Source organism: Anolis carolinensis, chromosome 4, assembly GCF_035594765.1.
Source record: "Anolis carolinensis isolate JA03-04 chromosome 4, rAnoCar3.1.pri, whole genome shotgun sequence".
Taxonomy (NCBI): domain Eukaryota; kingdom Metazoa; phylum Chordata; class Lepidosauria; order Squamata; family Dactyloidae; genus Anolis; species Anolis carolinensis.
Window position 1 is genome coordinate 98,036,581 of NC_085844.1, and position 17,279 is coordinate 98,053,859.

Below are 17,279 nucleotides of genomic sequence, written 5' to 3' on the forward strand. Positions count from 1 at the left end.
CAGGAGATCATGATGCCCTAGAATGGGGAAATCAATCAAGTCGTCTCAAATTGTATAAAATAAGCCAACACAAATGACACATGAAAGAAAAAGTACAAAATAAATATCACATTTTCACAAAAGTGTAGAAATGCAGCCTAGAGGGCAACATGTCAAATGTTGTGTAAGATAAAGCAGTATGCAAATTAGCTAGAGATAAAGCTGGGAAAAGAGAACCATTGTATCTTCCCATCACCCTTCTGGCTCTTCCTGCTTCTGTGGCAGCAGGAGCTTTTGGATATACTTTTCACTCCCTCTTATTGTACACAGATATAGTCGTATGTTAACCTCTTAACCATTCATGAGATTAGCCTAAATCCACAGACTTGAGTTTCAGCCTGCACCATCTGCTTTGGTAGCATTGTCAGGAAACACACAGACGACTCTGAGTAGCTGTCTTATTTTTATTTTTGCTGGTGCTATCTTTGTAGGCTGTTGCATATGCTTTATTTTGCACTCTGTGCCACCATGAACAGTTGAAAAGTGGTTGGAAATGTTTTTAGAAGATAATACACACTCAAAAAGTCCTTTGCAGACATAGCATTCTCACCTTCTTGCCCATGCTCCCGTCTACCCACTTTTGGGAGCTATCCACAATACAGGGTCCATCCACAGTGTGTATGAGTAGGGTGGGGATGTCAGAGTGTGCAAGCATGAATGTTCCTTGTTTCTGCTTTAGACACTCCGATACCATGCTGAATATGAAATGCACTTCTTCTGTTGGTTATATCTAGCTTCATTGCTTACCCTAACTCTGCATAGAAATTTACTGAATGAATTTGCTGAAAAAGAAATCCAAATATAATGTGAGATGGATAAAAATGATATTAGCGCGGTGATGGGCTATAACAAAAAGGAACTTAAAAATAATGTGAGAAGAGTGCATGGGGTGAAATTATATTTTCTTCATGGAAAAACACAGAACAGCCAATTATTCATGATGGCTATTCCCACATCATTTTGTATGGCCAGAAAAGTAATAACAGTTATTTTGAAATCCAAATGTTAAAAATATATCATACATATTAACAAAAAACCCACATAAAAATGCAATATATACTTTTTCAAAACCCACAGTGAAATACAAGCTCAGCTTGCAAATATTACTTGTGTGATAATGATCGCACATTACAAACATCACTCTAATTTATGACGGCCCTGCCGGTTGGGAAGCTAAGAGCATTAACTTAATGCTGTGGTCTGTCTTGTCCATCTGCTGGATCTCAATGCAATTCTGTGCTGGATCTTCAATTTCTTTCTAAAAATGTGCCATATTTCATAGCCTGTGTGATATAAGGTGCTATTCATAAGTTCATGATGCATATGATTTGGAAGATACATTATGATCTCTCACACTTTTCACAACTAACTTTATCTCTCTCTTCTTTGAGGGGCAAACATCAATGCCACAGACCCAGGCCGTGGGTTCACTTCTCAGGAATGGGCATGTTTCACTGGAAGAATAGAAGCTGCCTATCTTATGCAGAGACTTATGAACAAGCCATCTGCAGAACAGTTTTGTGACCACTATGAGCTAGAATGGCCAAAGATGAAGGAACTTCTTGCCAAGGCTGCAGAGCGGAAAACCTGTTTGCAAAGGATTTCGGAAGGCGTGCGGTCTGTGGTCGGTTACAAAGCTCCCCAGGGCCCCGAAGAAGACGGCGTGCTTGATCATATGGTCAGAGTGACAACAGGATTGAGAAGCTCTTTTGTTGCCATAGCTTGCAGGACTGTGTGCCCTGGTAGCCCACCAGGACTAGGAAAACGCAGGCCTGCGGTCCAAGAAATCCTTCGGAAACAACGAGCTAAGGAAATCCGATCTTTAGAGAACACGGAACATTTTACCAGCTATGAGAGGCTGTTTCAGAACTCTAGAGTCACATTAGTCACCAAAAAGAAGGAGCGAAGAGCCAGCCTGCAGCCTTTCAATCTCAATGTACCCCAGGTGAACATTGTGGTCCCGAGGAAATCCAGCCTGTTGCCACTGCACTTGCTGAGGAGGAGCAGTGTGCGCCCTGGATTTGTCATTCCCAAAGTCCGCGTCAGCAAGGCACCTGCACCGACTTTCCAGCCAGAGAAGGTGAGACGGAAAAGTAGTGCCAGCGATGGGACATACCTGGAAATTCCCAAATGGAGGTATAAAGAGCTGAAAGAAGAAAGGAAGAAGGCAGAGGAAGAGGAAAAGAAAAAAGCAGAAGAAGCTCAGAAACAGAAGCAAAGGTCTCCCCAGAAAAGCAAAACTTGACACATGTGGTATTGCTATGACTCTAGACTTAACAAACACACAGGCCAACAAGTGGTGCGGAGAAAACCGTGCAGCATAATTACTTAAGAGGAGCTGGAGGCATCGTTCCAAAGTGCAACGGATACATTAAGGAATGGCTAAGGAGTATAAGGAGAGATTTGGGGAATATATGAGCGGCTTTAAAATGTAGAAAATATGGTGTTTAATAGATTGTAAGTCTATTGTAAAGCAGCCATCTTCACAAAAGAGGACAAGGGATAATTGGAATAAAGGGATAATGAATAAAAAAAACCAGAGAGACAGAAAGATGTCCTAGAAAATAAAATAAAAATTGGGTGATTGCATATGCTTGCCAGGGAATCTCTGAATTGTTACCCTAAATTGAATTAAAAAAAATAGATTACATAAAGGAGGACAGCCTACAGATTTTGTGTTACTATATTGTGGGTTTTTAAAAAAAAAAAAATCAGTGAAAGTAAAGGGCTTTTGTTTGCTGTCAATATCAAACCCTTCCTAAAGAATGCAAACATCTCAGGGTATTTTCCAGAAGAATATTAACTTATTGATAAACATTGTAAATAACATTTTGATCATGAGCTATAGAATGACTAGAAATGATACTTGATGTATTTCCTACTGATGAATGAGATTTTATTGTTGCAGATTGTACAAAGTGGGCTAATTCTGAACCAAACTGCAACTCTTCGATGGATCCTCCCTAAATCATTTTCAATGCTATGTTTAACTCATATCATGTTTTAAATCTGTGCTTCCTCTCTTGAAGCTTTGGGACATTTTGTACTCAGAAATCAGGCTGACACTACCATTACCTAGTTAATCCTGAAGAGACGTTACAAAGAGGAAAAGGGATAATTTTTAGACATTTCATCTGATTATTTAATAATTTTATGTCCTATGTTTCTCTCGTTTTAGTGAGTCCCAGGTGGGCTCAAATTCAGCTGAAATAGCAAGGAAGTGCTGTATATACTCATGTATAAATTCACCTCCTGTAACAGTCAAGGGCAGGTTTTGGGGCCAAAACTATGGATTTGATGTCCATGTTATTTTTGTTGTTAAGAGTTAAGGTATAGTACTTACATTGACCCATGGATAATATGATCTAGGTGTTTTGACTAAAGGTTCTATACTTATACATGAATATATACTGTAAGGAAAATCAATAGTTTTTTATTTCCATTGTAATCACAGTTTCTGGCATATTTGGTAGCATTATGGGAAGTTGCCATATTGGCTGTGAGTAATCTTAATGCAAAGATGTCATTTTCCTCGAGTATCTATGATGATAAATCAACAAAACCCCGAGTATTTCTTATACAACCCACTTAAAAATATCACCCATCTATTAAAAATTAAGGAGATGGTTTCTGTAGCACAATTCACTGAATTGATAGCCCCTTACAACAATCTTGCACATATCCTCTAAGTTTCCACTGAATTCAGTGGTAGTTTACTTTGACATGCATGCAGCCACTCTAAAACATCCATATTTAATACAGACAGGAGTTTGCATTACTTTGCCTATTTTCTGTCAGCTAAAACAGTAAGCAATACTCAATTTCAGTAAGGTTCACCAAGCTGAAAAGGTGTGGGTAACATTTTCAAAGACTATTTTTATACTCAGAGTACTAGCTTTTAGATAGATGCCCAGGGCTAACCGTCTACATGTATCTCTCTAACAAGCTCTGTCAGAGATGACATATTTTTATTCACAGCCAACACAATCTATTTACATATCAAATCACAGAGTCAGTTTCTTAAAAGCAATCAGTTCTGACAAGAATGTACACAAGTTTTCACTTGTATTATCGTCTAAAGGACAGTTTCGGTTGAAAAGCACTATTGCATTCTCTCTCAGGGATGAAGCTAAAGGTATAATTGTAAAGAACTCAGGCAGGGGGGGAATCTTTTTTCCCTTTCTTCTTCTTATTCACTTTAGATGGTAGCGTAACTTAGTTTAGAATATGTGTGACAGAGGCTTGGATGTTGAAAGAACAATAACAAGTTTATTTCAGGCACAGAGCTTAGTGGTTACAATGTTGCTTCTCAGAGTTACACTTTCTTCAACAGTTGCAAAACTATATTGAGGTGTTCCAAACTTCTTAAAATGTCAGTTCTTTCTCCACTAACAGACTACCTTAAAATAAGTCACCAAACTTATTTTATCCCTGATCCCCTAACTTAGGATCAGTGTTCCCTGAGCTTCACCAGAGCCCAGACTAAAATCAACCTTCCCTGTAGTTCTCTGACCACAGACTGACTGAGTTTCTTTTCAAACTCTCTTCTGCCAAATGACAGTTGGCTCCGCCTACGTTTCTATGGCAACCTGTCTCAGAATGCTAAGATGCAATAACTGTGATACTTACCCTTTTAAAACATAAACACACAATTAAACATAACATCTGTAAACCAAATTCATACTTCATTACAATAATGCATTTGTATCTATTTGAATTATTGCATGCCCTACTTCTTCAGTGTTGTTTGGGACCAAACTGAAGCTGGATAACTTCAATATAGTCTCAGTCTGAGCAGTCCACATATAGCCATTGCTATACAGGTGACCCGTGTCGAAATGGGACACTTCAGGCACCACTCTTGGGAGGAAAGGCATCACGTATGGAATACACAAGACTGGAAAGGGAGGATGTACTATTTAGGAAACTTTGGATTTAACCCATGTCTTCTTATGGCTCAGAGTGCTTTCAGATGTCACTTTATTCTTGGGGAAAGTATTATCAGGTAGCTGTGACCTCCATACATGTGTAGACAATGTATGTGAACAGTAGCAAAAGGCTCAAGCCATTCCAGGATGTGAATCATAGAATCATAGAGTTGGAAGAGACCTCATGGGCCATCCAGGCCAAACCCCTGCCAAGAAGTAGGAAAATCGCATTCAAAGCACCCCCGACAGATGGTCATCCAGCCTCTGCTTAAAAGCTTCCAAAGAAGGAGCCTCCACCACACCTCAGGGCAGAGAGGTCCACTGCCGAACAGCTCTCGCAATTAGGAAGTTCTTCCTAATATTCAGGTGTAATCTCCTTTCCTGTAATTTGAAGCCATTGTTCCACATCCTAGTCTCCAGGGCAGCAGAAAACAAGCTTGCTCCCTCCTCCCTATGACAGGGCAAGGGCTTTACCCATCATTATGCAGTTACCTGGATCTTGGCAAATGTGAGTATTCGCTCTTCTTAGACAAACTTCAGGGAAAACCACTAGAATGTAAGCACTCTCCTGAGATCAAATGAATCAGAAATGTATTTTTTGTGTCTATGGAAAACTTTGATACCTCAAAAGCACTTAAACATTAAAAAATATATGATAGGTATGAAGACTGGCTTTCAGTTATGTAGGCATGAGATTGTAAAATGAAAACATACATTACTTATATTGTTCCTAGACTATCAGGCTTCTGTGATTTATTGGTAATACTATGCTGTTATGCAAAGTCAACATTTGACTTTTTTTTAAAAAAAATGAAATAAAATAATGTCAAGCTGAATAAGATAGACATGAATGCATTGTTTCCCCCAGGTGTATACTTCACAACTATCAATTGATTTTCTCCTCTTTATTGGTTATAAAGCTTTGTAAAACGGTACAGCAATCTTTGCACAAGGCATTATGTAGTAATTTTATACTATGTCTAGGCATCTAGACACATGTTATTTCTGGAAAGACTTAAAATCTCTGTTAGAACTGCACTGCAATTTTTCTAATCTGTTTTCCTAAAATGAAAGTCAATAAAAATAAATAATCATTCAATTCATTTATCTGGCAAAGGTTTCTTCTAGGTAACAGCTGTAGTGGTGTTTCCATGTACAGTAAACTCTTTTATTGCCCAGAAGATATTTTTTAAAAGAGAGAATTGCAGCATGTACCTCAGACCATCTGAATTTCATCAGTCCAGGGTCTCAGCGGAGTCTTGTCAAAATATGTTTTGGTCGTTTGTTATGCTTTTGTCCATGTGCTTCTTTCTTATCAATTTATAGGTAGTTTAATGCTTGAAAACTGTATGCGATTAATTAAGCTGATAAACTGTATTCTGTGGCAACCACAAATTGAAAAGAAATCCAGCAGTTGTTATAGTCATCCATATTTTCCCAAGATTATAGCCAAAATTTACATTCCCCTCTGTTCCTAGTGACTCTTTCAGTCCTCAGAAGCCAAAAGCATCCACAAATGTGAACATGTGCTCAGGGGTATGTATATTCCGGTCTAAAGCAAAATTAAAATTCTGTACTCGGGCAACACAGAGGCGAGCAAACGCATCCAGATCCTGATCTGTATCAGGAAAAGGTTGGATTAGAACTCTGGGACTTTTGAGTGTTGATATAATTCTTCAGCAGAAGAGTTAATTGAAGCCTGGCAAGTGGGAAAGAGCTGTTTGCTGAGGGATAAGAAAAAGGAAACTTGGGGATGGAGAGTAAATAGGATGCCTAGGAGCTTGGTGAGTGTGCGAGGATAAAGATCTCTGTCGAAGCTTCTTCATGACGACACAGGCCAGAATCCTGTTGGGGACCTAGGTTTTATGGGAATTAGAATTATGCAGTTGCATAATGTCAAGAAATAGTGGAGGGTTATTGTTACAAAGTGACTGATGCACATTGATGCCTGATGTACAATGTGCTGTGCCATGTAGCTAGGCATATGTAATAGGTTGCAAATGTTGAAGAGACGAGAGTCCTATTAAAGGAGCCGAGCCAATGGACATCAATTGCTAGGGAGGATAAGGTGTCCAGTAAAAGCAACATGCATTATAATTGGGGGAGTGTGTTAACTGGCAGGAGGAAGATCAAGGAATAACAGAAAATGTGGAGTGGAGGAGCAAGGCAGATTGAAGCTGAAGATGTTGAGAATATACACACAGGTCATTGTTATTGGGAGCCCCCGTTGGCACAGCGGGTAAACCACTGAGATGCTGAACTCGCTGACCAAAAGGTCGGTTGTTCGAATTTGAGGAGCGAGGTGAGCTCCTGCTGTTAGCTCTGGTTTCTGCCAACCCAGCAGTTCAAAAATATGCAAATGTGAGTAGATCAATATGTATTGCTCCTGCGGGAAAGTTTCGGCGCTCCATGCAGTCATGCTAGCCACATGACCTTGGAAGTGTCTACGGACGATGCCAGCTTTTCGGCTTAGAAATGGATGAGCACCACCCCGAGTCAGACACGACTGCATGTAATGCCAGGGGAAAACTTTTACCTTTACATTGCTATTGAGCTCCGCCTCTTGGGTCAAGTTCTAAACCACCAGCAAAGGGACAGTCCTCTTCCCTCCACTTTGTCTCTTTCCCCACCCACAATCATCAAGCTGCCATGTTGGAGGAAGCTCAGATGATAGCATGACCAAGGGCTCTTCTTTGGGAGCCAGAAAAGTGGTCCTAATGGAGTTGTGAACTTGGCGGTGAGTTTGTTGCACGGATCTAAATGGCTCCTGTGGGAGATTGAAAGTACTGCTCGTCGATCCCACCAGCTACTTACCGGTAAGTGGTTTTCGAGGTTGGTTAGAATCCACCATGTAGTTACTGTGTTGTGTCACACATAATGCTCTTATAGGATTCTGCTGCCCATTGGGTTTGGAAAAATGCCTGAATATTTTAAATCCTTAGTGCTAGTTGAGAATTCATTATCTGAAATATTGAAATAAAAAATACTCCACAATTATTTCAGGTGGCTGAACTCAGGACTGCCTGTATGCCCGTTTTGAGTATCATTTAAGAGAGGCAAGTATTATTATTAATAATATTATTTTCGCATCATCCAAAAATACATCACACAGTCCTAAACACTTGGGAAGTGTTGTGATTGTGATACAAAATCCAGCATATATATCTCGTTTGCTGTGTCATACTATGTCTTTGTGTCAATAATAATAATAATAATAATAATAATAATAATAATAATAATAATAATAATGTTTCCGTATGCCACAAGTAAACAGAACACAAGTAAAGTACTAAAGCTTTGCTTAGCTACACAATCAACTGGTTGTGTAAACATCCTCTGAGAGATTCTGCTGCCACTGTTGGATATCAATAGCATTAGCGGATAGCCTTGGGCTTAATAAATTGTTTCTATTCCTATCACAGGCCATTACTTGTACATTACAATGGTTTCAATTATGTGATGTTGCCTAGCATGCAGGAACATGTAATTCCACTCTTCTCTTTCATTCCTCAAAGCAGGAAAACAGTTTTGATGACAAATAAGCAGCTCGTGTGATGCAGTGACTGTATACTTTTCTTACATGGAAGCCATGGCAAGGGGAGATGCTGTGCACTTAACAAATGCTCCCCTAATGAGCTCAATGGAGGAGCTTATTTAAGGATGTTGTGTTTGTTCCAGACTCCTCCAGGTGTCACATTTGTCACACTGGATGTGGGCTAATGTTCTTTCCCTTTGATGAACTATCACTTGTGGATGTCGTTCTAACAATTGATCATTATATTACAATCTCACGTTGAGCCAGCTCAGGTCAATTTCCCCCCCAATGAAAAAGCAACTGTGATTTAAAACACAGTTTTTCATCATGTTGAATTTTAAACAGGCAAGATGCTGCAAGAGAGCAAATAGATATGGTCCCACTGACAACTAATCTAACATTATATCTGCAAAAAATAACATAAATGCTAGAAAGTTTACATTCAAGAGTGGGCAGTTTTCTTGGTCCTAAAGATATGAGATGCGATTATAGTTCTCCTAAATAGCTCTCCTAAATTTTGCTAAAGGTGATGGGGATTTCTCAAAACACTAGGGGAGTTTTAATCTTAGACTTCTACATCAAACTCTTGTTAGTGTGTCTCTTCAACCCCCATTAAAACCCCCATTACAAAGTGGAATCCATGATATGCGAATGTGGAGAAGAGCAAACCACAGACCACTTACTACAATGCAGCCTGAGCCCTGCCACATACACAATGGAAGACCTTACAGTGACACCAGAGGCAATCCAAGTGGTCAGCTTCTGGCCAAATGAAATTTAGTATACAGTAATGCCAAGTTTTTAACTCTGTGGGTTTTTCTATACATTATAACTAATCTCAATTCGCTTCAGACATGATAAATAAATAAATAAACTCCCAAGCTCCTGAATGATGAACCAATCGGTAATTTCTCAAACTCTGAAGAAAGCAGGTCTTCACTACATAAAAAAGTCACCGTATGTTGCAGGTTAGGTTCCTGGACTCACAGAAAACCTGGCAAGCATTTCTAAAGAATGGAATCCGAGCAAGGCACACTTAATGAAGAGGACCAATACAAAGCAAGTGGAATCTGTGTGCTTGTATGGCCCCCAGGTCCAATCCTCAAGTCAAGGGCAATGCTGCTAGAGCTTTGAAGTGTTTTTTTTTGTTGGCGCTCGAAGTTCATTATTGATCTAGTTTCCTCCAGTTCTGCCATCAATTCATAATTGGGTGGTAAATTAGATCTTTAGGTACCGAATAATAAGGTAGGAATTGACAGACTAGTAGAAGAAGTCTATCCTCACCACCCTCCCCACAAATTGGCAATGGCTGAGAAAATCAAACAGTGCAATCTGCCCTTTTGTCAGGCTTTTGTGTGAGGTGACTTGTGTTTCACCCACAGCAAGGTGAGCTGAAGAAGCAAGCGAGCCCCACTGGGATTCTGTTTTCTTTTCAATAATGCAATCATTACACATTTTTCAAGGGAAAATTTTTATTATTAAAACTTTCTCCTCTTGTTGCTTTCTCATGTTATTTGTCATTAAAAACAAGCGATTCTCAAAAGCCCAAAGGGAATGAGCAGTTGCAACAATAATTTATTAGCAGCCCAACCTTCCTCAAAGTCATTAAAACCCTTTGTAGATTATAAATGGGGGGGGAGGATTTAGTGTAAGTTCATCATTTAAAAATCAAAGTACCTGTAAAAATGCAGGTGAAACTTGAATCTATAAGAACTAAGTGTAAATTACACAGCTGTAATTAAAATTTTATATGCATGGTCAGGCCGAGCTTTCATTAATTGGCAATCTTAATTGAAGTAAGAAGTACTTTCAATTTTTTCCAATCTGGCAAAGGAAATTCTCACATACACCAGAAGCAGATATGGATTCTGATCCATCTTTGAATGGTCACTTGGTCCCCAATGAACTTAATGGATATATCTGATGTATATGGGAACATAGACAACTTTCTCTGCAGCCAACTGCAGTGCATTGGAGGCGGTTGGTGGCCATTCTCTTTAATATACTCTCTTTGCTGTGATTAAAAAGGCAAGATCAAATTATTGATCATGAAGAGATTATATCAGAATGATTAACAAAATGCCCAATTCAAGTTGCCACTGTGCAGCCGATTCAAGCCTGCAGAAATAGTATTTGGTGTAGTACTCTGGATTTTATCTCATGGACTGCAAACACAGAAAGCTAGCAGACCAGGAAGAATTTTAGTCAATCTTGGGATAGCAGCTTTCCATGCACAGAAGATTCTGTACACAAAAGTGCATTTAAAGAGATGATGTGCTCCTGAGACATGAATGCTATATATTCAAGAAGGACTGTCGCAATGTGCTATTTCTATCTCGAGAGGCTGAAAGATCTGCCATATACATCTAGCAACTTGAGCAATTTACCCAACTCAAGCTTGGCTGTTTTAATGGGATTGTTTATAATATGGTGCTGTCGCTCTCAGGAAAAATACAAAGAGCATTTTGCTAAATCATGGGCCAAGAGGCTGGGTAATCTTTGGCTATGTTGCAACAATGGCATAAATCCTCTGAAGGGTTACAAACATAAGAAGTATCTATCCATCTAAGAACACTTCTGGTCCTTTTATATCTATGTAAAAAAATTAGCAACTTACTCTTAAATTATTTAAGACTAATGAAACACCAAATTAAACAGAGATCACAACAATGCCATGAAAGTCTGCCTTACATAAAATTTAAAAATCATATTATAAAAGGGAAGAAGGATAACATCCACTTCCATCTCCCATGTTGCATATTCCTGTAGTGCCAGAAACCAGGGATGAAAAGGTTTAAAATAATTATTGAGTAAAGGAACAGTTTTATGTAAACCATCCCCACGCTGTTACATTTCTATGAAAGTAACATTTCAAACTGGCAGTATGGAAGAGCATATTTTTCAGCTGGAGTGATGGAAGTGAAGATTCTTTGCCCTTCTCTCCCTCTTCCCCTTTTACATTAAACCATTGAAACCATAGGTAATTAAGGCAAAAAATCTGGCAGCACAAATCTTGTAATTTTCCACACAGAAAACATGATGGCTAGGTCTTGGGCAGGCAACTCATTTGCGAGGCTGGTGGATATACTGGTTGACATGCTGTGGGGGAGGAAGCTTTTCCACCGAAGGATGTGGTTTCTGATGGGCCACCTGGGCTGCAGCTGGAGGGAAATCTTTATCCCCCTGATGAAAGAAAAACAAAATACACATTGCTGTTAAGAGGAAAAGGAGAAGGGGACAACCTGTGTCATCTCCAGCTTATTACAATAGAAAAGATACAAGGTGATTGGCTGCTCCATCTTGACATAGAGGACAAGGTCAAAACACAGATTTATACGTATTGCTATTTTACCAGAAATCAATGTCTTTTCACATCACACAATTCTAATGCTATTATTGCATTTCAAATTATATGGTTTAATCAGGTTCAAAGAACTAAACCCCACTCTCTAATTTGCAAATCCTATATTTACGTAAGATGTTGCCACAACAGTTAAAGAGTGTACTCCTCTTTAATTGTGTAATGTGTAGTGTGAAAGAATCCAAGAAGTACAGAAAATAGAAATGCGCATAACAGCAACTTACACATTCTCACAATAATTTTGACCTATTTGTTCTTGTGCTCTTTTGAGCACAAACTGCATCTTCATTCAAGTTAATGACAATTAGCAAACAATTGTAAAGAATCAAGAATCTAGGCATTTGGACTTAGGATATCTTGTTCCAAGTAAATCCATGGAGGTATGGTGTGCATTTTATTAAATGTCAATTATATACTTTTTGAAAGACTTTGTATAACCATCATATAGTCTGTATACATAATACACACTACTATACTATATAGAATGGCCCCCAGTGGCGCAGCAGATTAAACCACTGAGCAGCTGAACTTGCTGATTGAAAGGTTGGTAATTCGAATCCGGAGAGCAGGGTGAGTTCCCCTTGTTAACTCCAGCTTCTGCCAACCTAGCTGTTTGAAAACATGCAAATGTGAGTAGATCAATAGGTACCGCTCTGGCAGGAAGGTAACGGCACCCCATGCAGTCATGCTGGCCACATGACCTTGGAGACGTCTATGGACAATGCCGGCTCTTCGGCTTAGAAAAGGAGCTGAGCACCAACCCCCAGAGCCAGACGTGATAAGACTTAAAGTCAGGGGAAAACCTTTACCTTTACCTATATACAACCTGTGATTTTAAAATATATCAAATAGATCTGTCACCTAATTAAATTCACTGATTATATTGATTTTAGACAATTAGTATAACAGTCAAATTTGCTCTGAAACAAGAAGCATCCTTTATTTATTGTAAATGATGTGTGTGTGTCATGACAGGAATCATTTCATAAGAAAGCAATCCTTCCTATGAGTGGAAAAGGAAGATTTTTTAAATTTTTTTATTTCGTGCCAAAAGCATTGTACAGCAAATACATTTCAAATAATGGAAATTAAAAAGAAGAAGAAGAAGAAGAAAATCACAAGCAACTAAATAGTTTTGGACCAAAAGTGGGCAACAGCAACCGGTTAAATCATCAAAGGAAGATGATTTAATTAAGATGATTCTTCCATCTGCAATTTTCCGTAAGAATATATTTTGCTAACCTGTAGAATTGATTAGTAATTCTTTAATGGATTCATCTAAGCCAGTGGCTCCCAAACATTGGTTCTCAAGATGTTTTAGACTTCAGATCCAAGTATTCCTACCGGTAATTGTTAGCCAAACTGGCTGGAGCTTGTGGGAGTTGAAGTCCAAAATATCAGGGGGACCAGACCTTGGGAACCACTGGTCTAAACCAGAGATTCACAACCAGTGGCTACAGATTATTGATGGTGCACAAGGCAAGTGATCCATCAAAGACTTTGTTCGCCTTTGAGATGGGCCTGAATTTGTGGAGACTTGGCAATGGCCTAAGTATTTGGGACATGTTTTATGTCTACTTTGATTTTTTATACACAAATATGTTACAAATTGCTTCCTTTCATAGATTACAAATGCTTTCTACACAGTAGTCCACCATAAGAGAAAAAAAAAATATTGAGAATAGCTGATCAAACTGATATATTCCTATTGTTGTGCTATTCTTTTGTGACAGAAACAGCACAACATTACATGCCATCTAAAACTGCCAAAGCTGTATGTGTTTACTTATTTTGCATAACACATTGGCGAGTCACAGGGCACTGTCAAGTGGGAAAGATATAATTGCAACCAATACACATATTACATTGCCGCACCAACAGCCATAAAAACAACAGAGCTTTCTGGGATTTATTTGTGTCATCTCTGATACCATCATCTTACACTCTTTATGACATTTGTTTACTTTCCTTTGACATTTGCTTATTGGTCTGCTGAACATAGGTTGTAACCCTCTGGGTCCCTGAACTTAAAGAGTCTGAACCCTGTTGCTCTTTCTCCACAGGAACTAGCTGTCTCCCCATGACCTGCCAGTGATCAGGTTGAATTTACTTATATTACTTGACAACTTTCTAGACTTCTAAAATATTTTTAAAGAATTGATTCATATTGTATTTTATTTTTCTTGCTGTTAAGATGCTTCAGGCACCACTGTGTAGAAAGGCAGGGCAGGTATTTAAATGAGATTAAGAATAAATTACTATTTGTTTCAGCTGTCTTTTTCAAAAGAAAAAAAGTATGGTCAAAATATACCATTAAAGCATAATACGTAATTTTAAACAAGGTTTCCATAATAAAGCTAGAGATTGAGATTCCTTCCCCTGCCCTACACAGTTAGAAGCAACAAGGTACTGGAATGAAGAAGGCTATATCTGACAGTCTTCAGTTTCAGACAAATTATTTTCTTTTTTTAAAGAAGGGAAGACAAAGTTAGTGCAAGAAAAACAAAGGAAGGGTGGAATCTTGGCCAAGATACAGAGGGTCCTACACAAACGGGTCATTGCCCTGCAGGCACAACCATGTTCAAATCATGATGTCTCAATGAAAGCACCCCAAGAGAGCAATTCTCTCAATTATTTTCTAAAATCCACAGATAGGCATTACTGTTAATGGGTACAACCAAAATGTCATAAAAGTGTGTGCTGAACATTTCAACATCTCAAACTTTTAAATATTTAAATAATTCATATTATATTTTATCATTTAAGTTGCCTTGCACACAGAAGGGAAATTTTCAAACATCTAAGGTCTAAATTACAGCATGAAGGCTTTACAATTTTGGACCTTTGGATACAGAACTGGTGTGTGCAAGTGCGTACAATTACTGCAATTTTCTTCCTCCTTAAAAAACCCCACCTCATCCTCAAGATGATTAGAATTCTACAATATCTTTATTAAATGCATTCATATGCTTCTCTGCTATAGCTAAAATCCACTCAAAAGCGATGCCTCTCTTTAGAATCTATTCAGATAATTAAAAGTGTGGCAGTGGGGAAAAAAACAGAGAAAGAGAAGCATCATATTAAAAATGTTTCGCTTCATACCAAAGCAATGAAGGATTGATTCATTTAAAACAGCTTAAATTAACAAACATGAAAACTCACCCTTGCAATGACTCCTGAAATAAACACAGTTGGTTTAGGTGGGCTGAGAAATGAAAAGAAAAACATTTAGTTACATAATAAATGAGTTCTATTTGACAACAGCAGTTGCATCTTTTTTTTAAATCAGTATCTAATCACCCATTTGGACCTCAAACTGATCCCATGATTTCCTATAGAATCATCTGCACAGTGAAACCCCTTCTTTTCAATCCTAGTTTGAAATGGCATTAAATGTCCGTATTGATGCAGTCTATGTGCCAGGTACTAGATTCTCTTTCAGAGATGATGTGCAGAATGCAAGCCCTCCTCAGGATTACTCTCGTGGGTCACAAGGAGGCATCTAACCCTCATGTTCTGTTACTAACTGTGGCCAGGCATATGTCTCTAGAAAGATCAAATCACAAAGACCAAATCAAATTGCTAGTTCCAACTAGAGTAGATCCAATACATCAATGGGAACTTGGTAAATGAATACTCCGGTAAATTCTGATGATTCAAAAAGTCTACTAAAAATTGGAATTGGGATTAGATTCGGGCCAAGGTGTGTGTTTGATTTTTAACTAGAAGCCCAAGACCCATCAATGAGATGCAAAAGACATAAACCTGGAAATGTAAATATCCTGCATATAAAAACTGAACTGCGTTCATAGCTCTTCCAGTCCTGGTTTAAACTATCTTTATTTTGGCAGTGTTATTTGGGGTTGGTGGTTGCCCTTTTTGTGCTATTATTAAGCAAGTGAGAGTCAGAATTAGTAAACAACTAGTAAAACACACAATCTGTTTTTTGTTCATCCTTGATGTAGGTGACAGCAATTTCCCACACTTTGTGCCCAGGACTGCCTACATTAATAGAAGATGGGTCTCTCAACAGCTATTAGATGAGATGGTTAAATTAAGACTTCCTGTGTGGAAAAGTTTATCACACCTTAGGGGACTACAACAGGAGCAGGCTGTCATCTCAAAAGCCTACTTATGACTTTGCAGATGTTTTTATTTCATTTTTATGCTGCCTGTTCTTCAGAGAGGGATCCAAGGCGGTTCTCAAAGAGAATCAGTGTAAAAGCCTTAATAACAAAAATGTGAAAAATGATTAAAATCCCCACATTAAATTGTATAAGACAATGTAAAAGACAAACAAAAGTCAAATAAATAAAACACATTCCATGCTTAACATTTATAAGCTTCTTTAAATAGAAAGGTCTTTCCCTGGCAGAGAGCAGGGAGCCTCCCATGAAAAGGTGTTGCAGAAAGTGGGTCCCTCGTGTGAAGGTGTTTATAGGTCATGACTTCTAGAGAACAGTAGCATTTTGTAAAACAGACCACAAATAGCCACAATCTTTGGAAAACTAATGTCAAATAGCTCAAGTGATGCCTACTGTCAACTCACCAAGTTTGCATGCCACCAATTATGATGTTTCTTTTCTTTTCTGTCCATTCTGTGTGAGCCATACACCTTTTTCTGACCCATCATCTCTTCCATAGAGCTGCCCTACACATTTGTCTCTAGACTATGGCTTAAATGGCAACCCCTCTGTAACAACAGTATCCCTAACCAACTCTGGGTGATCCACCTGCAGTGCCAAAAGCAAATAGCTGTCTCCCATGCATTTTGAAAAAGGAGAAAATAGCAAGATATTTCACATTTACCCTCATTTTAACAAGCCAGTTCAATCATTTCAGGTTTTATGCTTGTAAACCTCTACCTGAAAGCAACCCATATACAATCTCAACTGAGCTCTGCAAAAATCGAATGTATCACTAATCATAGAATTAATACAGATTTCAAGATTATTCAAACAGATTTCTAAAGCAGTCTGTCACACAGCAAACTGTGCACTCCAGAGTGCAATACTGGGGACCACGGTGGGGAAGTGGACAAATCCATCAACTACAAGGCAAGGCTTAGCTTAAAAACTGCTTATTGACAGTAAGAATCTTTAAAGCATTTTGGCACCAAATGTTAGTGAAGGCATGGCTTCACATAACAAAACATCTTGGTGCAGTGTTTCTATTTGGGTAGATTTTCCTGCCCTCTCTCCCACCGCTCAAGAAGAGATACAAATGACCAGAGTGTCTCCTACAACTTAAAAAAAAATCAAAAACAATACAGTGTTCCCTCACTTATTGCTGGGGTTACGTTCCAGGACCACCCGCAACAAGTGAAAATCCACGAAGTAGGGACACTATATTTATTTTAATATTTATACATTATTTTAGTAGTTACTGTATACACTATTTTAAGTCTTTATCAACC

The 17,279-nt window shown here is 38.5% G+C and overlaps 2 protein-coding genes across 2 annotated transcripts in view; one reads left to right on the plus strand and one right to left on the minus strand.

Annotated features, from left to right (window-relative positions):
• ankrd33b (ankyrin repeat domain 33B) overlaps positions 1-6,070 on the plus strand; it is a 76,919-nt gene extending 70,849 nt beyond the window's left edge. The window contains exon 4 of the mRNA XM_003219818.4: positions 1,431-6,070. Coding sequence (XP_003219866.2) covers positions 1,431-2,284 — 854 coding nt within the window. The 3' untranslated portion in view covers positions 2,285-6,070. The remainder of the gene's footprint in view (positions 1-1,430) is intronic.
• Positions 6,071-9,956: 3,886 nt separating this feature from the next.
• Positions 9,957-17,279, minus strand: part of dap (death associated protein) — a 56,162-nt gene continuing 48,839 nt past the window's right edge. The window contains exons 3-4 of the mRNA XM_008108869.3: positions 15,026-15,068; positions 9,957-11,685 (exon numbers count right to left, since the gene is read on the minus strand). Coding sequence (XP_008107076.1) covers positions 11,566-11,685; positions 15,026-15,068 — 163 coding nt within the window. The 3' untranslated portion in view covers positions 9,957-11,565. The remainder of the gene's footprint in view (positions 11,686-15,025; positions 15,069-17,279) is intronic.